The 13422-nt window shown below is 27.1% G+C and overlaps 1 protein-coding gene across 1 annotated transcript; it reads left to right on the top strand.

Annotated features, from left to right (window-relative positions):
- The first annotated feature begins 8808 nt into the window (after window positions 1-8808).
- On the top strand, window positions 8809-10575 carry LOC101510723 (aspartic proteinase PCS1). The gene has a single exon (XM_004503101.4). The coding sequence runs from the start codon at window positions 9006-9008 to the stop codon at window positions 10347-10349; it is 1344 nt and encodes a 447-aa protein (XP_004503158.1). The 5' UTR covers window positions 8809-9005; the 3' UTR covers window positions 10350-10575.
- The last annotated feature ends 2847 nt before the right edge of the window (window positions 10576-13422 follow it).

Below are 13422 nucleotides of genomic sequence, written 5' to 3'. Positions count from 1 at the left end.
TAACAAATTTATCAATTTTAAATCTACCAATGAATTAATGTGTTTTTTATACTTAAATATATAAATTCGTACGAATTTACATATTAATATTAATATGTGATTTTGATAATCTTGTTCCTAGATGAAAATCCTGTTATATTTATTACAATTGAGATTATTGAAGGATCTGAATCCTTGTATTTAGGACTACTATGAGAATAAAAATATATAGGAGGGATAGCAATAGGAGGTTGTGTGTGAGTTGTAATTTAAAATTAAAGTAATGAGATGTTTTGGTTTCTAATAAAAAAAAATATGTGGGACAAATTTAATCTTTGAAATGCATAATTAAAAAAGTTAAAACAAAAATTCTAAACTTCACTAATACAATTGTTCATGACAACTTCTAGCTACGGCAAAGAGTTCATGACGTCTGATACAGTGGCAATTTTCCACTGATTTTCATCTGGGATTTATACTGTGATTTTTTCTTTTCGTGTTTTTGTTTTTAGATTACGAATTTTTTTCCTTTTGAAATGATTTATGACATATGACTTATCTTATGATTCAGTCACACTTCAAAAGTAAATAAATAAACTGAATAATAAAAAATTAACAGAAATACTACCAGGTGTCCCCAGAATAAATATTGCCACGTTTAATATAAGAATATCACCATTCCAAAAAGTTGATATTTTGTGAAATAAAAGCTTAGGAAGTGAAGGCTTTTGAGTACATGCCACAAGTTTCAGTAAGGACTTAATTTGTCAAATATATTTGTTGTGTCACCGTCTTAAGCCGGTTGTTAGGACTAGTCTGATTGTCCATAAAAGGGGTGGTTCACATTGGAAATACCTATCAAAGATGTTTTCACACTAAACTTAGTCACATGGTATCTTGTATTTTTTATTAGTACGAGAGTAAAATTTACCTCAATGATTCGTTATTGATAGATATATAGATATACATAGATATAAATATTTGTAAGGAGTAGGTGGTCCTTCTAAATCAATATTGTCACTAAACACGTTAAATAGGCGGCTTGTTAATGTCATTTACTTAGATTAGAGTCACAAATATTTTTTTTCTATTTATTTGAGATTTTATTTTGAATGAGCTTGACATAACATTTTGTATCAGCTAAATATTTAAGTACTGGAGTAGTTTATACTGTTATAGGATTTTATGGGTCAGTTTGTGTCTTTTTTTTTGTTAACGTTATAAATATGTAAATAAATTTTACATACTGAATCAAACAAAAATTTAAAGAGATATTTTTTTAACTGATTCACACGAGTTTCTCTATAAATAAATATATAAATAAATATATAAAGATATTTTACCTACAGCACCAATCAAACACAAATTTGGCCATTGTTATTAGTAACTTTTTTTTCATTTTTATACTCTAAATCATCATTAAGTTAGGAAACATTTCCCTTTAAACTATTAAGTTTAATTGTATTTTTTAATCCCTCTATTTTATCATATTCATGAAAATAGTTTTCATATTTTAAAATTAAACTATTTAGTCGCTCTTTTTTAACATTTATTGTAGTTTTGATCACATATTAGACTTTTGAACTATAAAGCGGTTATTTTGAGTCCCAAAAATGATGATTCATGGCCTCAATTGTGAAGTTGAAGAGAAAGTTGTGTTTTTGGACTAAAACTGCAACAAATGTAAAAATAAAGGAATCAAAAGATTATATTTTAAATCAGAAAAACTATTTTTGTAAATATATCAAAATAAAGAGACTAAAAGTGCAATTAAATAAAATAACTATAAAAAAGATAGACTTCTTGTGCTAGTTCAAATCACATCAAAGTTTTTCAAAACATCTTGAAAGAGGTTCATAGGTTGTTTATGTAATTTCTTCTAACAATTTTGAAGGTTGTTTATGTGTTGAATACTTCATAGACAATGGGACTATTGCAAAAATTAGAGACAACCAAAAGTGGTAAAATCATGACTAGATATGCATGAGTCGTACCTCAATAGGATGTCAAGATATTCTTTATTCGATATATATGAGGATAAAAATTCTAATAAGAATATCATTTTTTAAATAAAAAAATTATTAATGTACAAAATTATTTTTATTTTGCAATTAAATAGAATTTGTCTCCTCTTTTGGTAACACAAAAAATATTAAATTGTCAATACATCGGCACATAAATAAAATTTATCGCAAAATTCACAAATATTATTACATTAACACATAGACAAAGTGTATTACAATATAATTATTTAAATTATTAATTTAATGAAGAATACCATTATATATGTCTTTGTATCATTATCTAACGATTAGTCAAAATATTCATTTATTTTACTGATAGTTGATAGTTGTTAAACTATATATCTTGTATCCGTAGCAAATTTTATATATCTACTATTATATACATTTTTGTCATCTTTACTTGCAATATTTTAAGATAATAGAATAAAAGAAAGAAGAAGAAAAAAATTAAGTGTTTTTAATTGACACGTCTTGTAAATTGTAATAATAACTATAGAACTAAAATATAATCTTGATTTATACCTTCCTTTGCCATACTAAGCAATGTAAGGACTTTTCGTTAGAAAATGCTACGATTTCAAGCAACTCCAATTAAACAGAGAACAAGGGAAAAGAGGCTGCTACGATTCAATAAAATTGCAATTAACAAAAATAAAATGATTACTAACTACTAAGCATTATTGGGCAAAAAATATATATAGTAGGTAGTGTTATAATATATCAGCATGCTACCTTTGGACAAACAGCAAGTGTTTTAATACATGAGCATACAACATTTGGACAATATATTTTTAGAAAGAGAATCCCCTTTAACTGTTGGGATTGCTAAGAACCAACTTGCGTCACCATATCTGCATACAGCTTACCCTGATTAAGAAATCATACCAAATCTCTTTTTTTTAACTTCTTTTCAAAGTGTTACACTGGTACTCATTCAAGTATCATATTATCTAGTGCAAAAAATAAAGAATTTGAGAATTATTATAAATATGAAGAGTTAATTTAAAGACAAACTTTATGATACTATTAAAAAAATTGAGTATTGGTATTATGAACATTTTGATTAATAGTTTTTTTTTTAATTTGTTTATGTAGATGTTATTATTGTATTTATTAAAGTTGATTAAATTAAAAAAAATTGTACATTTATCTATCTAATTTTGATCCTGATAATTAAACAAATTATTTTTATAATTGACATTAAAATTTTAATTTTAATTAAAATCATAATAAAAAACGTCATTTTAAAATAAACTCGAAAAATAAAATTTTAAAAATTTAGTAGTATTAAATCTAATATATAATTAAACTGATGATATTTCATTCAATTATTAATAATTTAATTTAATAGTACTAAAACATATTAATTTTCAAATATAGAAGTACTCTGATTTAAATTTTTCACCACACCAATTATAGTCATTTGAGTGTATTAATTGTGTAGTTGAGTGCCTTTGAGAGAGTTTAAAAATTTTCCTTACTAAATTATGTGAGAGAGTTTGCAAATATTAGAAGTTAAGTAAAACAACATTTTGTTGTGAGAATGTAGATGCATGTAGGGAGTGAACCGTATTAAATTTAGAAGTTGTATTTTCTTATTTTGCTTCTTGTATGAGTGTATTTGTGTTTGGGTAAGCGTAATTTCGCTTGTGTGAATATTTTCTATTACTAATTTTCCAACACGAAAGAAATTTTTTAATATCCGTTTGAATATGTTTCTTTCCATATTTAATATCCCATTTGTTATGCAGTGGTGATGGATACAAATTTATCATCATCACACATATTTATAAGTGAATAATGAAATTACAGAAGTACATAAATAATATTTGTATAAATCAATTTTATATTTATTAAAAATTATTATTGTGGAAATAAATTATTATTGTCACTTTAAAAATATTCTTTAATTTTAAAATTTAGTTGAAACAGACTGATCTGTCATAGTCAATTGTTATTGAATATTTATATATATATAACACTTTTATTGAATTAATTATACATTAATTTTAGAGTTTAATTATCATATATTATCGGTGGAAAAATTTTTACATTCTTCGTACATGATAATTATTTATAGAAAATTCGGGTCTGTTCTAATTGAAATTTGATTGATTGGAATTTGATGGTCCCCAATCTTGTCTTGTTAATTAAAACAAACAATAGAAGAAATTAAAGACCACTCATGAGTGGCGTCAAAAATAGTTTGGCTCTAACCATAGATTCTTAGTAGAATCAATGAAAAATCGTTCACTTAATTGCAGTTTTATTTTTATTAATTTATGAAATTGAATTTTTTATTTTAAAATTTATTAGTTTAGTCTTTCATTTTAATTTTTTAATTAAAAAATGGTAATGTATGCTTCAAGTAACGTAGTATATGATACGATGTAGAGTGATTTATATTCACAAAATTACAATAAATTTTTTTAAAAATTTAACTTTAAACTTTGAAATAAATTCATTTTTATAATTTAATTAATAATATATAAATAATTAATACATCTAAATAGTTCTAAATCTTATGTCGCATTATTTAAAATATGTCAAATAATTATTTTTTTAGTTCAAAATTGTGAAAGAATATCCAAAATTATCGATTTTTAAAATAAATGAATCAATTTTATAAATTGATGAAAATAAAGTGATCAAAATTACAATTAAACAAAAATTAATTTGATGGTAATGGATATGATATGAGAAAGACTAATATAACACTCATGTACTTACTTTTTTAACTCTTTATTTATTTACTTCCGAAATATTGATACGAGATCCACTAAACTTAAGTAAACTTAACATAATTTAGGAAATCCTATATAAAATTCAACTAATAAAAAAATGTTAGAAAAATATATATTAGAGAATGTGTTGTTAACATTTTTTGTTAAAAATATAAATTAAAATAAAACATATTTTATGATATAATGTTTTATTTTGAAATTTCCAACTAATATTATAATTTACTTATAAAAATAATTTTAACATACATTTCACTTTTTAAATTACATTTTATCATAAAAAAATATTCGTTAACTTTATTGTTAATTTTTTTAATCATAAAAGCTATATTTTTACATAAGCAATAATGGGTTTATACATAGTATCAAAAAGTCTTCGTAAGATGATAGCAATTCCCCACTAGAAATTAGAGAAAGGGAAATGTTGGATTCAACGAAATCTAAGTTTGACATAGTCGCTAATAATAATTAATAAGTAATAAGTTTAAAATAAAATAGAAATTTATTGTGGTCTCTGCACGTCGCTTCTCATTTCCTAAACTCAAAATTTCTATGTTCACGATTGCTTCACCGACATCGACTTGTGACCTCACCATTATTACGTTATAACACAATTAATCATCTTTATTATATCGTTTTACATTATTCAATCAGAGTTAGCGAATGTTTGGTCGATCAAATGAACTTGAAAGACACTAGGCAAGGATGAAACACAACAAGACAATTTTGGCTAAATACACAACCACGATATCAATATGGCCGATACATAAGGCCCTTCAAGGACTACTAGCACGTGTTACCCTATTTAGCTGTATATTATTTATTCATCGTCGTTTTATATCGAGACTAACTTTAACATTAGAGTGTAATTTGTGATAGGAATGGTTGAAATTGAAAAAAATTTACATTTGTTTCGAATTATAAATGAAGAGTAAGCTAAAAACTATATATGTGGTGATAGTTTTTTCTTTACAAATTGCACCGGTTAAAAATGTTTTGTTTAAATTTGAATCATGTTAGTTTCTTTTCTTTTATATTTTTGTGTTAGAATGAATGTTATTTAAATATTTGATATGGAGAGTGTGGATCAATAGATGTACCGAGTGTCATGTAATGGAAAGTTTAAGAGAAATTTATGTATTGTTATATATTAATTATAACTTATAAATTTAGATTTCGACAATCCAACGGTTAAATCTTAATTAATTAGACTAAATATAACTAACGGTTCAATTTTATCTAGTTAGACTAACTATGACCGAAAAATAATAATTTTGACAATCTGACAGTTCAATCTTACCTAATTAAATCGATTATGACTTAGAAATTTAAATATATGTAATCCAACAATTCAATCTTAACTAGTTAGACTAAATATGATATATAAACTTTAATTTCACAATCCAACGATTTAGTCTAACATAATTAAATTAACTATGAGTGAGAAAATATAATTTCGATGATACGAAAGTCCAATTTTAAATAATTGAATTGACTATTGTTGAGACAAAATTCTTAATTATTATTTTGAAGATAAACAAATAGTCAATTAAATTGTTAATTATGATTATGATCATATTATTTATTAACTTGTGCTTTTGAATGGATTATTCAAAGATATGAAATCAATCATAAACTTGCATATTCATGCAAAAATCATGTGGTCCCATATCATGTCATATCAAGATAAAAATCTACTTACGTAAAGCCCAATTCTTTTTTTGAAAAATCTTCTAAATGAATGATCGAAAGTTCAAATTGTAAGGTAAGAATGTCAAAATTGCACATAAGACCGTTAAGATTAAATTAACAATTAAGATACTCAAATTGAAAGTCCAAATAATTAAAAATGTCTCTATATTGATATTCAGATTGATTAATTACAAACAAGGACAAAAGAAGACAAATACATTATATTAACATTGTTTACCAGAAAACTATACATGTTTATGATCAAACACAATACCAACTTACTTTTGACAGCTCATTTTGTTCATATTTTCTTTCAAACTAAAAGCCAGAACGTTATGAGTTATAATTTAGAAATCTAAATTTCGACGAAATCATAACTAATTTTATTGAGTATGACATATAAATTTTAATTTCAATTATCCAAAATATCAATATTTCCTAATCAGACTAAATAAAATTGAGAAATTTTATAACTTTAAAATTATTATTTCAACCATTATTGTTCAATCTTAACTATTTAGAAAAACTATAACTTTAAAATTTTAATTTGATGATACAATAGTATAATTTTTTACTTCAATTAATAATTAATTTATTATATATATATATATATAAAAGTATTTAATATATAATAATTACAATTATTCTTTTTTTAAAACCTTGAAAAAATTATATAATATATATATTTGTTCACATCTAACAATTTACCTTGGTGGCAAAGGATTGATGATTGATCTTAAGAATATGGTTTGGATCCCATGGTACATCATTTTTGTGATGTGATATTAAAATGATTTTCGAGAAAGTTAAAAAAATTAATACAAAAGCTATAAAAAAAAAATTCAAAAAGAATACTGGGTAAAAAATAATAATAAATAGCAAAATATTAAAAGAAACCAAATTAATTAATGCGAAAATAATAAAGAGTTTAAGAAATTATTATTTGGAAAAGAAATTAATTCAAGAAATATTAAAATAATTAATGAAATAAATACAAAAATATGAAGAAAAAAAATTGTTTGATTTCAATTAATTTTAGGGACTCAAGTACAATATAAGAGTAATGATATGCAACATACACTATAATTTAACTTTTTTTCATTAAATTCAATAGCATTCATTAATTGGTTATAGATTTAAGTTCACCCGATAAATTAATATATCAACTCCATCTTAGAATTTCTCAACTTATAAACCTACATAATATAGTATAAAAAATTAATTGCTATGTACTGATCGATTGTGTAAAAAATTACATTAACAAAATTACAAACTACATTAGTTGTGACAGTATGATCATTAGCCTTTTTAAATCAAATAACACTTTTTTAAATGCAAAACTTTCATGTGAAAGAAAAGAATGCAATAAGACCCACATTCCACTTTATTCTCTCCACGAACTTCTATAACCAAAGGGCACATGTACAAAAGTTTATCTGTTGTGTATTTTGGAAAATGTTGAATGGACGCAATTCTACTTTCAAAAGCTGTCATCATAGTTAAAATTCACAGCTAATCAGGTTAGTTAAGTCAAGGTTCACCTTCCATACCTCACGTGTAAGACTAGTAAATAGAAATTCAACTTATAATAATAAAAAAAGAATTTGGACACAGTCAATTTAATATTTTATCATTATAGAGTACATGCTAAAGACTTGATTCTCTTAATAGTCTTAAAAACGTTCGTGCACACTTTTCATCCCTTCCATTCGGAAGTACTAAAGTACTAATGATCATCCCTTCTAATTTTTTAATGGTGAAGAGTCAATGGATAATAACAAGCCAGTTTATTATTATCTCCATCCAATTAAACCTATACCTTTTCCCCCCATTTTCTTAAAACTTGGCACTTTATGTCTATGGATTGTACCTTCTAAACAATGACCTTTTTCCTCAAGAATGCGTTGGTAGCATCAAAACTTTGTCTTTCTTCTTTTTCTTTATCTCACCTTTCATACTAACTAATAATGTCATTAAGAGAATCAACCAATGAGCATCAATGCTAATATGAGTTGGTTAAATACCATACAGTGCACCTTGTGCACAAGAATATTAATACTTGAATGTAATGCACTATTTTTATATGGAATAATAAAATGAATGTGAAAATAATAATCTATTTTCAAAACGGCTGCAAAAGTTTTCAATGTAACAAAAACCAATGTTGGTGATTGTAGAAAATAGTGATCCGTTGAAATTTTAAATAAGCAATTGTACTATATAGCCTCTATTTGAATCAATGTTATATTATAACCACTATTTAACAAGTCTAAAAAGTAATCAATATATAACAATATTGAAGTAGCATATAACAACAAACGTTCGTGTAAAAGGTTCCTACATAGTCGACCTATTTTGAAGACTGCTACAACAATTAGTAAACAAGTGGCACACACTTTCCCTCCAAGTCATGAAATAATTATAGTTCAATCCAGCTATATATAAGAATTTAGAGACATATAGTACATTTCACCACCATACCATAACTATCTCATTCCCCTTCTCTCTCCTTTCAAATTTTCCATTCAAATTCAAAACATCCAATACAAACCAAAACCAAACAACTCCAATGAAAGCACTCTCCTTCCACCATGTTTTTCTCCTAGTTCATCCTCTTACGATTACCCTTTTCATCATGTTCCTTCAAATCCAAACAAACACTTATTGTCTCTCATCTCCTCTCATAATGCCTTTAAAGGTCCAAACACTCCCACATGGAACAATTTCACTTAAAAAAACTCCATCCTCACGCAAACTCTCTTTCCATCACAATGTAACATTAACAGTATCACTAACAGTAGGCTCACCCCCACAGAACGTTACCATGGTCCTCGACACAGGGAGTGAACTCTCATGGCTACACTGCAAAAAGCTTCCAAATTTAAACTCCATTTTCAACCCAATCCTCTCTTCTTCATACACCCCTATACCCTGCACCTCACCCGTTTGTAAAACCCGAACCCGAGACTTCCCTGTACCCGTTTCATGCGACCCGAATAAACTCTGCCACGCTACTATCTCCTACGCCGACGCTTCTTACATCGAAGGCAACCTCGCCATGGAGACGTTTTTCGCCGGCGGGTTGGCACAACCCGGAACTATATTCGGGTGTATGGATTCCGGGTTCAGTACAAACACAAATGAAGACTCGAAAACAACCGGGTTAATGGGTATGAACCGCGGGTCACTCTCGTTTGTGACACAATTGGGGTTACCCAAATTCTCGTATTGCATCTCCGGCAATGATTCCTCCGGCGTGTTACTCTTCGGCGACGCGAATTTCGGTTGGCTGGGACCGTTGAAATACACGCCACTCGTGAAAATGACAACCCCGTTACCGTATTTCGATCGGGTAGCATACACGGTTCAACTCGAAGGAATTCGGGTCGGGAAAAAGAATCTTCAGCTACCAAAATCGATTTTATCACCGGATCATACCGGGGCGGGTCAAACCATGGTAGATTCGGGTACACAATTTACGTTTCTTTTGGGACCAGTTTACACCGCTTTGAGAGAAGAATTCGTTGCTCAGACGAAAGGGGTGTTGACCCTTTTGGAAGACACGAATTTCGTGTTCCAAGGAGCTATGGATTTGTGTTATCGAGTTGGGTCGGGTTCGGGTCGGATAGGTCTTCCGCCGTTACCGGCGGTGACGCTTGTGTTTGAAGGGGCGGAGATGAGTGTTTCAGGGGAGAGGCTGTTGTATAAAGTTGGTGACGTGGCAAAGTGGAAAAATGATTCTGTGTATTGTTTCACGTTTGGGAACTCTGACTTGTTGGGAATTGAGGCTTATGTAATTGGACATTATCATCAAATGAACGTGTGGATGGAGTTTGATTTAGTCAACTTTAGGGTTGGATTTGTTGATACTAGTTGTGAACTTGCAAGTCAACGATTAGGGATGGCTCCTTAAATTCTTTATATTTTTTAAGTCATTGGGCCTCTTTTGGATTCTTTGGACAATGTTCAACACATATGTGGCCTACCATTGTAGTGGGTCTGTGTTTGTGGTAGATAGGTTAGGTAAATACTATTTGTACTAGTTTTGTTGTTTTATTCATTAATTCTTAGTGTAGTGTTACAAAAACAAATTTCCAAATTTCTTGGTCGTACGTTAATCATGATGAGTTTTATCGAGAGGTTCTTATTCTTATGCTGGTCAATTGTACAGCTTATATACTCATGTTGAGAGTTTGGAGAAGTAAGTACTTGGGATACTAATTTTAAGAATAAATTGATTTCTGACATTTTAGACGTACACTATTGTAGTTTCTAAGAAATTATAATATTCAAATTAATATTTGATAATTGAATAAATGAGGTATGTTAATTTCTCAGTTAAGTTTGATCAAAATTTTGTTGATTTTTTGTTTGAAATGTCTGGCAATGATGATCAGGTGACAACTAGTCATGTCACAATATTAAAAATTGTTAACATGTAATTATTTGATCTATGCAATATATGTGATATTCAGTTTCAAAATAAAAAATAATTTTGGGAGAGATTAATTTAGTCCAAAAATATTTATATGTCAACTATCTTTGACACAGTGACATAGATAACTAATGAATCATCATCGTTACATATAACTTAAGCAAAAAAAATCAACCAAAGTTGGATAAAAAATTAAAGAATGGACTAATATGTCTTATTTATACAATAGATTAATTTGAGTATTAATTTTTCTCAATAAAATATTGAGTGGAAGAAAAATATTCCACATCTAAGAAATATATATAAAGTTAACAATTAATTTCATAAAAGACATTGGTGTTGAGGTAAAAACATTTTTGATATATGTTTTAATGACATCAAACTTATGAAATAAATGATTAAGTTTTATGAATGGTGATATTGTACTTCAATTTTATTTAAGAAACATAAATTGCATAAGTGAACAAGCAATAAGTCATTCACATCAACAAGTACATAAGTATTTATTCTATAATAAAAAAAAATATCAAAAGAAATATATCATATAACAATCATTCAAGATAATGATTATTGCATCTTCAAGTTAGCACATTCACGAAGAAAGTGTTCAATACATTCATATCTATACTAAAGTATCTCAGAGATATTTGATGGATAAGACACAACTTGTGTAACACCAAGAGAAATTGTAGTAAGTATTGCTTCAACAAAATATTTATCCTCTCATATAGAAGAAAACATTCTCAATTGTTATGAAATAATATTCTCATGATAAACAAGTTCATTGCACTCATAAATAGTCATATCAGTTCAGAAAAATGACAAGAATCAACATTAAAAAAGAAATCATTTCAAGATTGGGTCATTTATTAAGTTATTTGTAAAAATATTGATGGAAGAACATTAACTAGAATGTTCTAGTTATTCAATTAAAGAACAATTGACAAAAAAAAAAATCTTTTTGGAATAGCAACATGCATAAAATCAGCTGACATTTCACATATGATCTTCCCAATATTTAATGAGCAATTAAAAGTCAAGATTTGAATGAATACTTGCAACAATAAACATGTAGAATATTAGACATGATCATATCAAGATTGATCTTCAGATTGAAGGCAAAATATTATGGTTGTCTTAAATAAAAGACAAGAGACAAATAAATCATTTTCGGGATCTCTAAAAGCCAGCTCTAGATTGATATAATCCGTACAAAGGTCGCCCAAACGTAATCAAAAGCAAGAACTCGACTTGAAGGCCCGAAGGAGGAAAATAACATCTAGATTGATAAGAACGTTCTGCACGATAATAAAACATGTTTTTAATTGTTTTTAAACATATCTGACAATTGGTTGATGTGTCTAACGGTTATATTAAGTTTAAATTGAATATTTAAAGCCTCTTATCATCTATAAAATAAAGATCAATTGGAAGATGAAGACAAAAGTTCAACTTTCAAATCTACCAACACATTTGCAAGTAAGAACAAGTCAAAAACTCTTCAAGTAAACTCCAACTCTCTTTATTATATATGTGGATCATCATTTATTGAGTTTGTCTTTATTTATCTCAAATAAGTTTTAAGAAGTTTCAAGATCCCAAACACTTTTATCATACAAATCATTTGTAACTCAAGTTCATCTTTTATGTTAAATTGAAAGTGTTTATAAAAATCATTTTAAGATTGAAATGTGAGTGTGAAAATCCTTTCAATGTTAAAAGGTGACTGTAAAAATCTTTCCTAAGTTGAAATATGAAAATTGTAATTGATCAATGTGTGATTAAGAAAAAATGTGTGAAGGAAAATATTATGATTCTCAAGCACATAGTGAAAATCTCATAGTTGTGAGGACTAGACTAGTCCGAATTGGGTGAACCAATATAGTTTTTGTGTGTGAGCTTTCTATCGCTTATTTTTAATTATTTGCACACTCATAAGAATGTAGTACAATACATATAAAATACATATAAATGTAGTACTATGCTATTAATTGTAAATTTGGTATTTAATTTTTTAAAGGACCACTGCAATAAATTTGTAGGAAATAAAAAATAATATTATTATTATATTATAATTGACTATTATTCATTTATTATTTAATAGAAACGCTATCTATTTGATGTTTGTGGATATTTTATTTGAATCAATAAACTTGTACAGAAAATCTGTTTAATTAAGAGTCGATAGAATGAATTTAAATAAATGTTAGCAAATGTTTGAGAGAAGACAATAGATGTTAGATTGACACATGGAAGACAAAAGACATTAGAATATGTTCCTTATAATCTTAGTATAGTTATTGCTAAATCAAATAAATACTTGCATGATTCAATAGTTTTTGAGAATTTAAATACTATATAGCTTATTATTTTTATGATTTAATCTTAAAGAACTTTAGATATTTTCGTAATTGTGTTATAATAAAATAATATTTTATAATTTAATATTTTATTTTAGTTCAAACGCGAGTAGTTGATATAAGTATGAATACTTAAGTACCTATAGAGTAGGGGTATGAAGATTAAAATTGATACTCACACAGGTATGCAC

The sequence above is a fragment of the Cicer arietinum genome, chromosome 6 (genome assembly GCF_000331145.2).
Source record: "Cicer arietinum cultivar CDC Frontier isolate Library 1 chromosome 6, Cicar.CDCFrontier_v2.0, whole genome shotgun sequence".
Lineage (NCBI taxonomy): Eukaryota > Viridiplantae > Streptophyta > Magnoliopsida > Fabales > Fabaceae > Cicer > Cicer arietinum.
The sequence above is the reverse complement of the archived record's forward strand: the minus strand, read 5'-3'. Positions and strand labels throughout refer to the sequence as shown.